General features: G+C 38.8%; 1 protein-coding gene and 1 long non-coding RNA gene across 2 annotated transcripts in view; one reads left to right on the top strand and one right to left on the bottom strand.

Moving 5' to 3' along the window:
• FSIP1 (fibrous sheath interacting protein 1) overlaps positions 1–17,597 on the bottom strand; it is a 194,021-nt gene that overhangs the window by 164,517 nt on the left and 11,907 nt on the right. The window contains exon 4 of the mRNA XM_053697687.1: positions 10,604–10,693. Within this exon, the coding sequence (XP_053553662.1) occupies positions 10,604–10,693 (90 nt within the window). The remainder of the gene's footprint in view (positions 1–10,603; positions 10,694–17,597) is intronic.
• LOC128644985 (uncharacterized) overlaps positions 1–17,597 on the top strand; it is a 47,388-nt gene that overhangs the window by 26,012 nt on the left and 3,779 nt on the right. The window lies entirely within an intron of this gene.

Raw genomic sequence — 17,597 nt, 5'->3', positions numbered from 1 at the left:
TGGAACTGGGTGGATCACTCCCATTGTATGTAGGTCTTCTACACAGCATAAGAACGCCTCTTTCTTTGTCTGGTCTGTAGACAAACGAGAAATGTGGAACCTTCCCCTTGGAGGGGAGTCCTTGAATTCTAGAAGATATCCCTGGGATACAATCTCTAAGGCCCAGGGATCGTGTACGTCTCTTGCCCAGGCCTGAGCGAAGAGAGAGAGTCTGACCCCCATTAGATCCGGTCCCGGATCGGGGGCTACCCCTTCATGCTGTCTTGGGGGCAGCTGCAGGCTTCTTGGCCTGTTTACCCTTGTTCCAGCCCTGGTAAGGTTTCCAGGCTGCCCTGGGTTGTGAAGTGTTACCCTCTTGCTTTGCAGCATGGGAGGATGAAGCGAGACCGCTCCTGAAATTTCGAAAGGAACGAAAATTATTTTGTTTGTTCTTTGTCTTAAAGGACTTATCCTGAGGGAGAGCATGGCCTTTTCCCCCAGTGATTTCTGAGATAATCTCTTTCAATTCAGGCCCGAAGAGGGTCTTTCCTTTGAAAGGGATGTTCAGTAGTTTGGATTTTGACGACACATCGGCCGACCAGGACTTCAGCCATAGCGCCCTGCGCGCCAGGATGGCGAAACCTGAATTCTTTGCCGCTAACTTAGCTAGTTGGAAAGCGGCATCTGTGATAAAAGAATAAGCCAGCTTAAGAGCCTTAATTTTGTCCATAATGTCCTCATATGAGGTCTCCGTCTGGAGCGCATCTTCCAGCGCCTCGAACCAGAAAGCAGCTGCAGTAGTTACAGGAACAATGCACGCTATAGGTTGGAGAAGAAAACCTTGTTGAACAAAAATTTTCTTAAGTAAACCCTCTAATTTTTTATCCATTGGGTCTTTAAAAGCACAACTGTCCTCAATTGGTATGGTTGTGCATTTAGCAAGTGATGAAACAGCCCCCTCCACCTTAGGGACCATCTACCACAGGTCCCGCGTGGTGTCAGATATGGGGAACATTTTCTTAAAAACAGGAGGGGGAACAAACGGAATCCCTGGTCTATCCCACTCCCTAGTTACTATATCCGCAATCTTCTTAGGGACCGGGAACACATCAGTGTAAACAGGCACTTCTAGGTACTTGTCCATTTTACACAATTTCTCTGGAACCACCAAAGGGTCGCAGTCATCCAGAGTAACTAGTACCTCCCTGAGCAATAAGCGGAGGTGTTCTAGTTTAAATTTAAATGCCAACGTATCTGAGTCTGTCTGAGGAGCAACCTTTCCCGAATCGGAAAAATCTCCCTCAGACGTCACATTCTGAGAGGGGGTTCCACCATGGCTTCTAAACACATTGAACAAGGATTTTCCTTAGTGTCAGACATGTTTAACAGACTAGTAGTAAGACAAACAGGCTTAGAAAACACTTTAATCAAGTAAAAACACACTTTGCAAAAAAAACGTTACTGTGCCTTTAAGAGATAAAAAAGGCACACAATTTTCCAAAACAGTGAAAAATACAGCAAATTTTACGAAATTTTCACAGTATGTACCTAAAGCATTGGTAAGATTGCACAACTAGCAATAAAAAACGATTAACCCCTTAATGCCCAAACCGGATCAATAGCAAGCTAACAACCGGTTAAAACGGCTTCAGCACCTTGCCACAGCTCTGCTGTTGCCCTACCTGCCCTTAGGAACCAGATTTGTGGGGAAAAAGCTTCTTATAGGCCCTCAAACTGCAGCAGGACCCTCCATGTGAAACAGCCTGAAGATCTAGTCAGTCTAGCTGCGCATCTGAGGCGCGAAATTAGGCCCCTCCCACCTTACTCCGGTGTTGTGAGGCCTAAAGAAACACTCCTAAGTGTTAAAATAATAGCCATGTGGGTAGCAACCCCTGAAAGAAACCCAAAGGAACCTCAAAGTGTCTCAAAAAACGATATTTACTAGTAAAAACCGTTTGCCATAAAAAAGTGTCAACCAGTCTAAATTAGCCCTGTTCTGTAAGCTTGCAATTCCATACTTAGTCTCTGAATAAAGCTTACCCTTCCCTCATGGGGATCTCATCAGTTCTTTTCCAGCATTATCACAGTCTTGTCTAGAAATAAATGACTGAACATACCTTATTGCAGCCTAACCTGCAAACCGTTCCCCCCAACTGAAGTTTTCTGGTACTCCTCAGTCCTTTGTGGGAACAGCAGTGGATTTTAGTTACAACATGCTAAAATCATTTTCCTCCCTGCAGAAATCTTCATCTCTTTTCTGCAGGAGAGTAAATAGTACAAACCGGTACCATTTAAGATAACAAACTTTTGCTTGTAGAACAAAAACTACAAATCTAACACCACATTCACTTTACCCTTCCGAGAGGGACCCTATTGCTTAGAGCCGGCAAAGAGAATGACTGGGGGGTGGAGCTAGAGGGGGGAGCTATATGGACAGCTCTGCTGTGTGCTCTCTTTGCCACTTCCTGTTAGGAAGGAGAATATCCCACAAGTAAAGGATGAACCCGTGGACTGGATACACCTTACAAGAGAAACATAATTTATGTAAGAACTTACCTGATAAATTCATATCTTTCATATTGGCAAGAGTCCATGAGCTAGTGACATATGGGATATACAATCCTACCAGGAGGGGCCAAGTTTCCCAAACCTCAAAATGCCTATAAATACACCCCTCAACAAACCCACAATTCAGTTTAACGAATAGCCAAGCAGTGTGGTGATAAAGAAAGGAGTAGAAAGCATCAACAAAGGAAATTTGGAAATAATTGTGCTTTATACAAAAAATCATAAGCACCATAAAAAAGGGTGGGCCTCATGGACTCTTGCCAATATGAAAGAAATGAATTTATCCGGTAAGTTCTTACATAAATTATGTTTTTTTTCATGTAATTGGCAAGAGTCCATAAGCTAGTGACATATGGGATATCAATACCCAAGATGTGGATCTCCACTCAAGAGTCACTAGAGAGGGAGGGAATAAAAATAAAAACAGCCATATTCCGCTGAAAAATTAATCCACAACCCAAAAATAAGTTTATTTTCATTTTTGAAAGAAAAAAACTTAAATCAAAAGCAGAAGAATCAAACTGAAACAGCTGTCTGAAGAACTTTTCTACCAAAAACTGCTTCCGAAGAAGCAAATACATCAAAACGGTAGAATTTAGTAAATGTATGCAAAGAGGACCAAGTTGCCGCTTTGCAAATCTGATCAACTGAAGCTTCATTCTTAAAAGCCCACGAAGTGGAGACTGATCTAGTAGAATGAGCTGTAATTCTCTGAGGCGGGGCCTAACCCGACTCCAAATAAGCTTGATGAATCAAAAGTTTCAACCAAGAAGCTAAGGAAATAGCAGAAGCCTTCTGACCTTTCCTAAGACCAGAAAATAAAACAAATAGACTGGAAGTCTTCCTGAAATATTTAGTAGCTTCCACATAATATTTCAACGCTCTTACCACAGCCAAAGAATGTAAGGATCTTTCCAAAGAATTCTTAGGATTAGGACACAAGGAAGGGACAACAATTTCTCTACTAATGTTGTTAGAATTCACAACCTTAGGTAAAAATTGAAAAGAAGTCCGCAAAACTGCCTTATCCTGATGAAAAATCAGAAAAAGAGACTCACAAGAAAGAGCAGATAACTCAGAAACTCTTCTAGCAGAAGAGATGGCCAAAAGGAACAACACTTTCCAAGAAAGTAGTTTAATGTCCAAAGAATGCATAGGTTCAAATGGAGGAGCCTGTAAAGCCTTCAGAACCAAATTAAGACTCCAAGGAGGAGAAATTGATTTAATAACAGGCTTAATACAAACTAAAGCCTGTACAAAACAGTGTATATCAGGAAGTATAGCAATCTTTCTGTGAAATAAAACAGAAAGAGCGGAGATTTGTCCTTTCAAAGAACTTGCAGACAAACCCTTATCCAAACCATCCTGAAGAAACTGTAAAATTCTAGGAATTCTAAAAGAATGCCAGGAGAATTTATGAGAAGAACACCATGATATGTAAGTCTTCCAAACTCTATAATAAATCTTTCTAGAGACAGATTTACAAGCTTGTAACATAGTATTAATCACTGAGTCAGAGAAACCTCTATGACTTAGTACTAAGCGTTCAATTTCCATACCTTCAAATTTAATGATTTGAGATCCTGATGGAAAAACGGACCTTGAAATATTAGGTCTGGCCGTAATGGAAATTGCCAAGGCGGGCAACTGGACATCTGAACCAGACCCGCATACCAAAACCTGTGTGGCCATGCTGGAGCCACCAGCAACACAAATGATTGTTCCATGATGATTTTGGAGATCACTCTTGGAAGGAGAACTAGAGGCGGGAAAATGTAAGCAGGATGATAACACCAAGGAAGTGTCAGCGCATCCATTGCTTCCGCCTGAACATCCCTGTACCTGGACAGGTATCTGGGAAGTTTCTTGTTTAGATGAGAGGCCATGAGATCTATCTCTGGAAGACCCCACATCTGAACAATCTGAGAAAACACATCTGGATGGAGAGACCACTCCCCTGGATGTAAAGTCTGGCGGCTAAGATAATCCGCCTCCCAAATGTCTACACCTGGGATATGTACCGCAGAGATTAGACAGGAGCTGGATTCCGCCCAAGTAAGTATCCGAGATACTTCTTTCATAGCTTGGGGATTGTGAGTCCCACCCTGATTATTGACATATGCCACTGTTGTGATATTGTCTGTCTGAAAACAAATGAACGGTTCTCTCTTTAACAGAGGCCAAAACTGAGTTCTAAAATATTTATTGGTAATCTCGCCTCTTGAGATTTCCAAACCCCTTGTGCTGTCAGAGATCCCCAAACAGCTCCCCAACCTAAGACTCGCATCTGTTGTGATCACAGTACAGGTTGGCCAAACAAAAGAAGCCCCTTGAACTAAACGATGGTGATCTATCCACCATGTCAGAGAGTGTCGTACATTGGGATTTAAGGATATTAATTGTGATATCTTTGTATAATCCCTGCACCATTGATTCAGCATACAAAGCACCATGCACATAGCCACTGAAGGGAATGACTGAGACTGAAGGTGCCGGCAAGCTGCAACCAATTTTAAAAGTCTCTTGTCTGTTAGAGACAGAGTCATGGACACTGAATCTATCTGGAAACCTAAAAAGGTGACCCTTGTCTGAGGAATCAAGAAAATTTTTGGTAAATTGATCCTCCAACCATGTTTCCGAAGAAACAACACTAGTTGATTTGTGTGAGATTCTGCAGTACGTAAAGACTGAGCTAGTACCAAATAAGGAAACACTGCAATACCCTGTTCTCTGATTACAGAGAGTAGGGCATGCAGAACCTTCGAAAGGATTCTTTGAGCTGTTGCTAGGCCAAATGGAAGAGCAACAAATTGGTAATGCTTGTTTAGAAAAGAGAATCTCAGAAACTGATAATGTTCTGGATGAATCGGAATATGAAGGTATGCATCCTGCAAGTCTATTGCGGACATATAATATCCTCACTGAACAAAAGGCAGAATAGTCCTTATAATCACTTATAGTCACCATCTTGAAAGTTGGTACTCTTACATAACGATTCAAAATTTTCAGATCCAGAACTGGTCTGAATAAATTTTCCTTCTTTGGGACAATGAATAGATTTGAATAAAACCCCAAACCTTGTTCCTGAAGAGGAACTGGCATGATTACCCCTGAAGACTCCAGGTCTGAAACACACTTCAGGAAAGACTCAGCTTTTACTGGATTTGCTGGGATACGTGAGAGAAAAAAACTTCTCACAGGAGGTCTTACTCTGAATCCTATTCGATACCCTTGAGAGACAATGCTCTGAATCCATTGATTTTGGACAGATTTTATCCAAATATCCTTGAAAAACCTTAATCTGCCCCCTACCAGCTGAGCTGGAATGAGGGCCGCACCTTCATGCGGACTTAGGGGCTGACTTAAATGGCTTGGATTTATTCCAATTTGAGGAAGGCTTCCAATTGGAATCAGATTCCTTGGGGGGGAGGATTCAATTTTTGTTCCTTATTCTGACGAAAAGAACAAAAACGGTTAGAAGCCTTAGATTTACCCTTAGGTTTTTTATCCTGAGGCAGAAAAACTCCCTTTCCCTCAGTGACAGTTGAAATAATAGAATCCAACTGAGAACCAAATAAATTATTACCTTGGAAAGAAAGAGATAGTAATCTAGATTTAGATGTCATATCAGCATTCCAAGATTCAAGCCACAAAGCTCTTCTAGCTAATATAGCTAAAGACATGGATCTAACATCAATTTTGATAATATCAAAAATGGCATCACAAATAAAATGCAGTCCAAAAATAACAGACAACGTTTCGGACGCATGTCCTTATTCATGTCTCAGACATGAATAAGGACATGGGTCCGAAACGTTGTCTGTTTTAAGTGGCACAATAAAATTATGATGTTTTAAATACAGTTGGTGGTGCAGCTATATCATTATTTTTGGACTGCCTTTTTGGGACCTTGGTGCAGGTCCAATAGTTGGCACACCTGCAAACAAGCCGTTGCATACCCTTGGTGCTTGTGCATTTTTTGTTTATCACAAATAAAATGATTAGCATATTGCAGTAAGCGAATGATGCTAGATAAGTCAGAATCAAATTCCTGTTGCGCTAAATTCTCCAACCAGAAAGTTGATGCAGCCACAACATCAGCCAAAGAAATTGCAGGTCTAAGAAGATGACCTGAATATAAATAGGCCTTCCTTAGATAAAATTCAAGCTACCTATCTAAAGGATCCTTAAAGGAAGTACTATCTTCCATAGGAATAGTGGTACGTTTAGCAAGAGTAGAAATAGCCCCATCAACTTTGGGGATTTTTTTACCAAAACTCTATAGATTTTGCTGGTAAAGGATACAATTTTTTAAACCTTGAAGAAGGAATAAAAGAAGTACCTGGCTTATTCCATTCCTTATAAATCATATCAGAAATAGCCTCAGGAATAGGAAAAACCCCTGGAGAAACCACAGGAGGTTTAAAAAACAGCATTTAAATGTTTATTAGACTGAACGTCAAGAGGACTGGTTACCTCAATATCCAAAGTAATTAACACTTCTTTTAATAAAGATCGCATATACTCTATTTTAAATAAATAAGTAGATTTGTCAGTGTCAATGTCTGAGGAAGGATCTTCTGTATCAGATAGATCCTCATCAGAAGAGGATAAATTATTATGTTGTTGGTCATTTGAAATGTTATCAACTAAATGAGAAGTTTTAAAAGACCTTTTACGTTTATTAGAAGGTGGAAATGCAGACAAAGCCTTCAAGATAGAATCAGAAACAAATTCTTTAAAATTTACAGGTATATCATGCACATTAGAAGTTGAAGGAACTGCAACTGGCAATGTACTATTACTGATGGATACACTATCTGCAAATGCACTTAGCTTTGGTAGAACCGATGTCAGGCAGCAATGTTCCAGCAGAAACTTCTGAGGCAGGATCAGATTGAGACATCTTGCAAAATGTAAGAGAAAAAACAACATATAAAGCAAAATTATCTATTTCCTTATATGACAGTTTCAGGAATGAGAAAAAATACAAATAGCATAGGCCTCTGATAGAGAAAAAAGCAAGAGGCAAACATCAATGGGGTATTGAAATAATGAAAAAGTTTGGCGCCAAGTATGACGCACAACGTAATGTAAACTTTTTTGGCGCCAAAAATAACCGGAAATTACACACTCGCGTCACTAATGACGCAACCGTGTGAAAGGTCTCGACGTCAAGTATGACGCCAAAAATATTTTCGCGCCAAGAATGACGCAATAAAGTTTAGCATTTGACGCACCTGCGGGCCTAATGCTGCCCGCAATTTGCAAGAAGTTGTCAATTGAAAAAAGACTAAACCCCAGGTAAGAAAAAAAATTCTTTAAAAGATGTTAATATTTCCCAAATATGAAACTGACAGTCTGCAGAAGGAAATACATGAACCTGACTCATGGCAAATATAAGTACAATACATATATTTAGAACTTTATATAAATGCATAAAGTGCCAAACCATAGCTGAAGTGCCTTAAGTAATAAAAAACATACTTACCAAAAGACACCCATCCACATATAGCAGATAGCCAAACCAGTACTGAAACAGTTATCAGTAGAGGTAATGGTAAATTGAGAGTATATCGTCGATCTGAAAAGGGAGGTAGGAGATGAATCTCTACGACCGATAACAGAAAACCTATGAAATAGACCCCCGTTAGGGAAATCATCGTATTCAATAAGTGATACTCCCTTCACGTCCCTCTGACATTCGCTGTACTCTGAGAGGAATCGGGCTTCAACAATGCTGAGAAGCGCATATCAACGTAGAAATCTTAGCACAAACTTAGTTCACCACCTCCATGGGAGGCAAAGTTTGTAAAACTGAATTGTGGGTGTGGTGAGGGGTGTATTTATAGGCATTTTGAGGTTTGGGAAACGTTGCCCCTCCTGGTAGGATTGTATATCCCATATGTCACTAGCTCATGGACTCTTGCCAATTACATGAAAGAAATTGTTTCCAAATAATAATTTCATAGTGAATGAACAATAGGAGTAAGAGTTAAACCATTTGGGGATAATGAACAACAGAATTTTTTTTTGTTATCTTATTTATAATCATTTAGATCTTGATGTTTAATGTATTTGTTTTTACAATACTGCTAAAAAGCTAATCAGTATAACTGCCATGTCAAGGAGGGTTGCTGAAATAATCAAAAACAATAATGCGAGATATATGTAAAGGGAAAAAAGAAAATATTTTAATATGATAGAGCATGTTATAATTGCTCTATTGCTTGCATATGAGTTTAACCCTTGCAAATGGATTCAAACACATAGTTAAAGTCAGCCCCAGAGCAGCAAGGAACTAATGGGACTCCAGCTAATAAGATGTATATGTGTATTGCTGTTCCTGAGCCTAGGAATAGCAATACACTTATACCTCTTAATGGAAATTATACAAATAATTCAGTGTGAATGACAGGCAATACTGGAAACTGAAAAGGAAAAAAATGAGACAATGACAAGAATATCTGAGGAAGAAATTCAAGAATGTCAGGATGAGTGAGGCTCAGGTACATCGGAAATTAATTTTCATTGGGTGACCAGCAAGACTTGTGGGTAGACAGACAGCAGGGCAGAGTTCTGTAGAAGATAAGGTTAGGAAAACAGACAAACCTGATGGACGCAAAAAAAAAAATAGGACCACTAGTATAAGAAGAGTGGCACATTAAATATCAAATGTACCTCTTTTTCTTAGTCTTCTTAATGGCATAGTGCAGAGGATTCTATGTGTGCATGTGCATTAAGAATTATGTTTCTGCAGCGGTGTTTGAAGCACAAGTAACGTGTAGAGGAAGGATGTAGCAGGAAGACTACTGAAGGGCTGAAGCTACTGTCCTTTAAAGCTCACTCTACAAGTTGTTTGTACAAAATTGCTACACACAACACTACCACACATGGGCTTTATTTATGAAGCTGCCGTTGCAGAGTTAAAGGGACCCTCAACCCAAAAAATATCTTAATTATTCAGGTACAGAATACAATTTTAAACAACATTCTAATTTAATTCTATTGTCTAATTTGCTTCATTCTTTAGATATCCTTTGTTGAAGAAATAGCAGTTCACATGGGTGAGCCAATCATTCGAGGCATCTATGTGCAGCCACCAATCAGCAGCTAGTGAGCCTATCTAAATGTGCTTTTTAGCCAAGGATATCAAGAGAATGGAGCAAATTAGATCATAGAAGTAAATTAGAAAGTTTCATGTCCCTTTAAGTAGCAGCAGCCTTATGATTGACAAGCCTGCATAACTGGTTGCACAAGAGCAGGAGGCTGGCTATTTTTCCTTTTGCAGGCAGCAAACCCTTGCCGCCTGCTGTGATTCCTCACAATAAAGGCCCCCGGACAGGAACCTTGTCCATCCAGTGTTTGATAGATGGGCCCATAGGCTCAGGAGTGTGATTTTGTCTTGAACAATTCTTCAGTATGGCACTCAAGAAAAGGAGACATTTTTAAACCAAGAAGACAAAGAAAAAGGTGACAATGCTAAAACAAGTAAATTTGAAAGTTTTTTTGTTTTAGTTTTTTTTCTATTTGACATTTTATCGGTTTTCTCATCTACACATGGCGCCTGCAAATTAGTGTACAATTTATTTAACCATATCAATATCAGATATATTTTAATGAGATTGCACTTGAATTTTAGATCTTGTTCCTATCTTGTTAAAAGACAGTACACTGTAAAATTGTTTTTCCCTTAATGTTTTTCCAATTACTTTTTTACCAACTGCAGCATATAAAATGTACAAGAATTTGCTTTTTAAGGTTTCTTTGTGTATATGAAATAGCTGATTTTGTGTTTTGAAGCCACAACCTGATAAAATGGGTTGAGCTCGTAGGAATAATCAGATCTCATTACTTTTATCATAATGTGTACATATAAAGGCTTCTTTATCTTATATCTGTCCGTCAACCAAAGACCAATACTTGGAGAGAACAATTGAAAATACATAGGTTTCATGTCCCTTTAATGAATAAAAATACAGAGCATATATGTTTCTAATATTTTAGCGGCACACATATTAGAAAGTATAATTCACACTAGAAAACAAAGAATTACCTTCATTTTGCTTTTCATTCATTGTTTGAGAAATTTCAGTTTTATCTGAATCACAGTTCCCATCATCTACATTGTTACAAAGAAGGATATCTGCAGTTAAAGAAGATAAAGCTGGGTTGGTAAAACAGTCCAATGTTTTAATTACATATTTGAATATCTAAACATAAAGGAGCAAAATCAAAATTTCACAAGTAATTGGTGAATCACATGCAAAGGTATTAAATTCCAAGCCTTAATGATGGTTTGTTTACACGCATCATCCCTCTAGACTTTATCGTCAGAATACCCTGTTTAATTACACACATGTACACACCGCTGACTGCTGGATGTTCTATACCCATTCATGCCTATTTGTATTTATATGTTCAGCTCTAGAATCCAAGTGCATCAGTTGTGCTCTAGAGATCTAATTAGTACCTAACATTCATACAGCCCTTTAGATCAGGCGTTGACTACCTCTGGTCTGCCCTCTGAATACTGTGTCATTTTAGTGTATGCTCACCACTTAATATAAACCCTCTGGGCTCCCTGCTTCAATGAAAGATGTTCTAAATACTTGCACTGTCTACATTCACATAAAACCTGTTGGTGTGCCTTCTTTCGCGAAGTCATAAATCAGTTATTAGACATCACAAAAGGCCCAATATTGATAGGGGTGGACTTAAACTTCCCTATTTGCCCCTCACTAGACAAATCCACTGGGAAATCAAATATTCAAAGCAGCCAAATCAAAGCTAACTGGCAAGCACTGCAGACTATACCCTTTTTTGATACCTAGAGAACAAAGCATCCTAACACAAAAGACTACACTTTCTTCTCTAACCCACAACGCTCCTACATCCTATGTGATCAAAATGCATTAGCCATCTTAATTGACTCCAAAATTCATCATAGAGCCTGGTCAGACCATAGCATGGTCTGTATAACCTTTTCATGGACCTCCAAGCCCACACCACCAGCAAGTGGGAAGCTTATAAATGCTACATTAGGGGGAGATAATGAGACATACACATAAACAAAGTAAAATAAGAGCAGCACAATTCACATCACTCACTTCAAATTTTCTTACCTGTGAAAGGGCACTAAAACAAAATCCCCAATCCCATCAGCTCCTCACGGAGTCGCAACAAGCAAGCTTCTAATCAAAAATGTGCATATGCACTCCCTTACGACAAAATCAGAAATCAAAATTAAATTAATTAATGATTATCTCTCACAGATCCAACTCCCCACCATATCTAAAGAGGACTGTGAGACCTTGGAGTCACAGTTTTCCCTTCAAGAAATCCATGCAGCTATAAAAACTCTCCCACAAGGTAAATCCCCAGGCCCCGGACAGATTCACCCATACATTTTTCCACCTATTTAAATCCCAGTTAAGCCCCCACCTTCTTGAAATGTACTCTTTAGATCACAACTGTCAATTATCAAAGCCCCTTTTCGAAGCCACGATATCCGTCATCCCAAAACCTGGTAAATCAGCCAAACAAGTCACTAACTACCACCCAATATCCTTGATAAATATAGATATTAAATTATATGCCAAACTACAAGCAAAATCAATAAATTAAATCCTTCCGTCCCTTATTCACACTGACCAGGTTGGCTTTATTCCTGGCAGAGAAGCCAAAGACAACACCATCCGAGTACTGCAAACTCTGGCCACCGCTACCTCTAAGAAAATATCCATAATGCTATTATCTACAGATGCAGAGAAAGTCTTCGACAGAGTGGACTGGGACTTCCCCTGGTCTACTCTGTCATGGTTTGGATTCACAAATGTATTAATTAACCGCATACAAGCACTATACAATAATCCATCCGCTAGAATGAATGCTAATAATACCCTTTCTCAAAAAATTTCTAGAAGAAATGGTACACGTCAGGGCTGCCCCCTCTCTCTCCCCTGCTATTTGCATTGGTGGTAGAGGTGTTAGCAACTCGAGTTAGAAATAACAACCAAATACAGGGCATCACCTATGGGCCTGCCCACCAAAAATGCCTGCTTTACACAGACAATATTATATTCACACTTTGCTCCCCTACCACCTCACTACCTACCCTTCTTAAAAAAACGAGCGGATTATATACAAGTCTCAAATTTCTCCATAAACGTGGATAAATTGGTCTTAATGCCAGTAAATACTACAGAAGACGAATATCACTACCTCACTTCACACACTACTTTCTAGATCAAAAATAAAATACATTACCTAGGAATCCATATATCTTCTAATCAAACAGACTTATTTGACCTTAACTATATCCCCCTTCAGAAAGAAAGCCAAAACTCACTAGAAGCTTGGCATAAATAAGGGCACTTCTCTTGGATGGGGCGTATAAATGAAATAAAAATGAATCTCCTACCTAAATATCTTTTCCAGGTTCTTCCCCTAGACCTGCCCCTCCAATGGTAAAACAAGCCCCTCCAATATTTAAAGGGACACTAACCCACATTTTTTCTTTCATGATTCAGATAGAGAATACAATTTTAAACAACTTTCCAATGTATTTCTATTATCTAATTTGCTTATTTTTTTAGATATCCTTTGTTGAAGAAAGAGCAATGCACATGGGAGAGCCAATCACAGGAGGTATCTATGTGCAGCAACCAATCAGCAGATACTGAGCCTATCTAGATATGCTTTTCAGCTAAGAATATCAAGAGAATAAAGCAAATTAGATAATATAAGTAAATTAGAAAGTTGTTTAAAACTGCATGCTCTTTCTAAATCATGAAAAAAAAATTTAGGTTTCATGTCCCTTTAATGAAGCAACAAAAGCATTCAAAACTATTTATTTGGTCCCAGAAAAGATTTAGAGTGTCTAAGAATAGCTTATATCTAAGTAGAGATCACGGCTGCCTGGGAGCTCCAAATCTACTTGACTATTATAAATCAGCCCACCTAGCCCGGATAATCACATTGAAACACCCATGGGTTCAATTAGAATCCTTTTTAACCAGGGGAATAAATCTTGGAGACATATGCATGATTCCAGCCAAATTTAGACCTCCCGAGGTTAGCGCAAACTACTACATAGCAACTACACTGTGAATATGGGACAAGATACTATCCACCTCCCAATATGATATGGAGCCAGCTCTCTCCCCCTCACCCCCCTCTCAACAACCCTATCCTTCTACAACCTAGCACCCTACAAGCATTGTTATTGTAGGCAACACCTACCTCGACCTCCTCACTAGGCCGACCTTACCAGACTCCTTAACCCTTTTGAAGTTTTATGCACTACCACATCTATATCCAAATCTCATATCTCCTTATATAACAAAATGGGAGAAGAACTAAACATTACCTGACTGACAACCTCCCTAGTTATAGCAGAAATTAACTATAAGTTGATTTCCAGATGGTACCTGACCCCACATCGCCTTCACAGTATCTTTCGGAAATTCCTTCTCATAATGATGGAGACACTGCGGAAGAAACAGGCACCTTATCCCACATTTGGTGGTCTTGTTCCCTACTTAAAACTACTGGGACGACATTACTAAATGCATTAACAGAACCCTGGGATCCTATATAAAATTTTTCACCTACTGAACGACGTTCCTCCTATCCCTTGCCAATATCTCAAAAAATTGCTCCAATGCATGCTCAATTGTGCTAGGTGGCTTATACCCAGATTCTGGAATAAAACCCAGACCCCTAATTATGCTATGTGGCTACGTGAAGTCGACCATGTTTTATCATCAAAAAAGATAAACTACACCTTTATAGGCAAACGAGACTTTATTTTAGACATCTTATACATATGGGAACAAAAAACGCCATGAATCATTACAAATCTTAGACAATAAATGTGATGTGTTATACCAATCTAACTATGTGAATTCCACATAAAGGTGATTAGAATTGGGAAGTACACTCTTCTTTAACTCCAACTTGTATTGTTAAATTTAGCTGTTTGTTAGATATGTGGATATCTCTTCACTAATGGAGATTCTTCTTGAGCTATGTAAATGAATCAGCTACATATTTGTGGACATTTAAACTACAGAAGAAGCTCTCAAATTCATGTACTGTGATGATTTCCCACTTGTTTTCCTCTTACTTTTGTTTGTACGTTAAAGGTACCTGTAAAATTTCGACTATTGTACATTTATTGTAAAAATTCAATAAAAAATATTTAATTGGAAAAAAAAAACTGTTGGAGTCCTACTCACAGCTACTCCACACCCCTATCCTTTTCTACAGCATTTAGAAAGGCAAAAACTAGTGTTTAGGACACTCAAGGTATCTGGTGCATTCTTGTGGAAGTTCATTAATGTTCAGTATTTATTTAAATATTTTTTTTAAATGTAATAATTATGATACATACATACATACATTATCAGGCCCATTTAACAAGCTCCGTACGGAGCTTGAAGGGCCGTGTTTCTGGCGAGTCTTCAGACTCGCCAGAAACACAAGTTATGAAGCAGCGGTCTAAAGACCGCTGCTCCATAACCCTGTCCGCCTGCTCTGAGCAGGCGGACAGGAATCGCTATAGGGTTTGATTGACACCTCCCTGCTGGCGGCTCAGGTCCGCAAGACCTTTGATAAATTGGGGCCTATATGTGTCATGTGATAGGTTTTCTAATCAGTACATCAAAAAAAATGCCATCCAAATACACACACACATTATATATATATATATATATATATATATATATATATATATATATATATATATACACACACACACACACATCTGTCTGAGGAAGGGGCTCAAATGGTCCCGAAATGTCACATATGGAATAAAGAATATGTTTTTGTCTAAAGTCTAGTGAGTGCTTATATATTTATTTATATATATATATATATATATATATATATATATACACACACACATACTGTACATATAAATATATATATACATACATACATTATTTACATTTTAATTTATTATACAGGAGCATGGTTTTGCCACCCTGTTTAAACAAGTGTATTAATTACAACAATCATCTCACTGCAATGTTGACTACTAAACATCTCATGTGATGATAAGAATAAAAGGAGATAAGCAACATACCAGTAACTAACTGGTATCATTTTAAACTGATATATTCTTACTTCTTTCAGAAGTAGAGATTACAAAACATGCATGTAATCAAGGAGGTTATAGTAAATTAAATAATGCCATATGTTTGATGAACTGTTCTGCAAGGAGACAGAACAGGCCAGTTTTGTGCTGTTCCTATGAGGATTTCATATAAATCTTCTCCTTGGCACAGGAAGGTACAATCAGAATGATTAATTGGCAAACATATGGAGAAGATATCCTCAAACTCTGATGGATGGTAACATTTTAATGTTATAAAAGTAACAGTATGTACCATAAACCTTCAGTTGTGTTATTAGTGATCACATAACGGACTGGATAAAAGAAAATAAGAAGGCAATTGATAGATGCTGTTGTTTGTTTGGTTGGTTGTTGTTTTTTGTTATAATTATGGTGACATCACCTAGAATCTAAATACTTAAAGATAGAAAAATAGTTCAATAACTTGTTAGCTTGTTCTAAGGTGATTTACCACCTGGAAGCAGCTTCTTTAAGCTCAATAATGCTTTTTACAGAAAAGAACTTTCCTGAAGTATATCAGTATAACACCCACTAACTTAAATATACAGGGAGTGCAGAATTATTAGGCAAATGAGTATTTTGACCACATCATCCTCTTTATGCATGTTGTCTTACTCCAAGCTGTATAGGCTCGAAAGCCTACTACCAATTAAGCATATTAGGTGATGTGCATCTCTGTAATGAGAAGGGGTGTGGTCTAATGACATCAACACTCTATATCAGGTGTGCATAATTATTAGGCAACTTCCTTTCCTTTGGCAAAATAAGTCAAAAGAAGGACTTGACAGGCTCAGAAAAGTAAAAAATAGTGAGATATCTTGCAGAGGGATGCAGCACTCTTAAATTGCAAAGCTTCTGAAGCGTGATCATCGAACAATCAAGCGTTTCATTCAAAATAGTCAACAGGGTCGCAAGAAAGCGTGTGGAAAAACCAAGGCGCAAAATAACTGCCCATGAACTGAGAAAAGTCAAGCGTTGCAGCTGCCAAGATGCCACTTGCACCAGTTTGGCCATATTTCAGAGCTGCAACATCACTGGAGTGCCCAAAAGCACAAGGTGTGCAATACTCAGAGACATGGCCAAGGTAAGAAGGCTGAAAGACGACCACCCACTGAACAAGACACACAAGCTGAAACGTCAAGACTGGGCCAAGAAATATCTCAAGACTGATTTTTCTAAGGTTTTATGGACTGATGAAATGAGAGTGAGTCTTGATGGGCCAGATGGATGGGCCCGTGGCTGGATTGGTAAAGGGCAGAGAGCTCCAGTCCGACTCAGACGCCAGCAAGGTGGAGGTGGACTACTGGTTTGGGCTGGTATCATCAAAGATGAGCTTGTGGGGCCTTTTCGGGTTGAAGATGGAGTCAAGCTCAACTCCCAGTCCTACTGCCAGTTTCTGGAAGACACCTTCTTCAAGCAGTGGTACAGGAAGAAGTCTGCATCCTTCAAGAAAAACATGATTTTCATGCAGGACAATGCTCCATCACACGCGTCCAAGTACTCCACAGCGTGGCTGGCAAGAAAGGGTATAAAAGAAGAAAATCTAATGACATGGCCTCCTTGTTCACCTGATCTGAACCCCATTGAGAACCTGTGGTCCATCATCAAATGTGAGATTTACAAGGAGGGAAAACAGTACACCTCTACTGAACAGTGTCTGGGAGGCTGTGGTTGCTGCTGCACGCAATGTTGATGGTGAAAGATCAAAACACTGACAGAATCCATGGATGGCAGGTTTTTGAGTGTCCCTTGCAAAGAAAGGGTGGCTATATTGGTCACTGATTTGTTTTTGTTTTGTTTTTGAATGTCAGAAATGTATATTTGTGAATGTTGAGATGTTATATTGGTTTCACTGGTAAAAATAAATAATTGAAATGGGTATATATTTGTTTTTTGTTAAGTTGCCTAA

Source organism: Bombina bombina, chromosome 1, assembly GCF_027579735.1.
Source record: "Bombina bombina isolate aBomBom1 chromosome 1, aBomBom1.pri, whole genome shotgun sequence".
NCBI classification, from domain to species: domain Eukaryota; kingdom Metazoa; phylum Chordata; class Amphibia; order Anura; family Bombinatoridae; genus Bombina; species Bombina bombina.
Note: the sequence above shows the minus strand (reverse complement) of the source record. Positions and strands in the feature narration are given on the sequence as shown.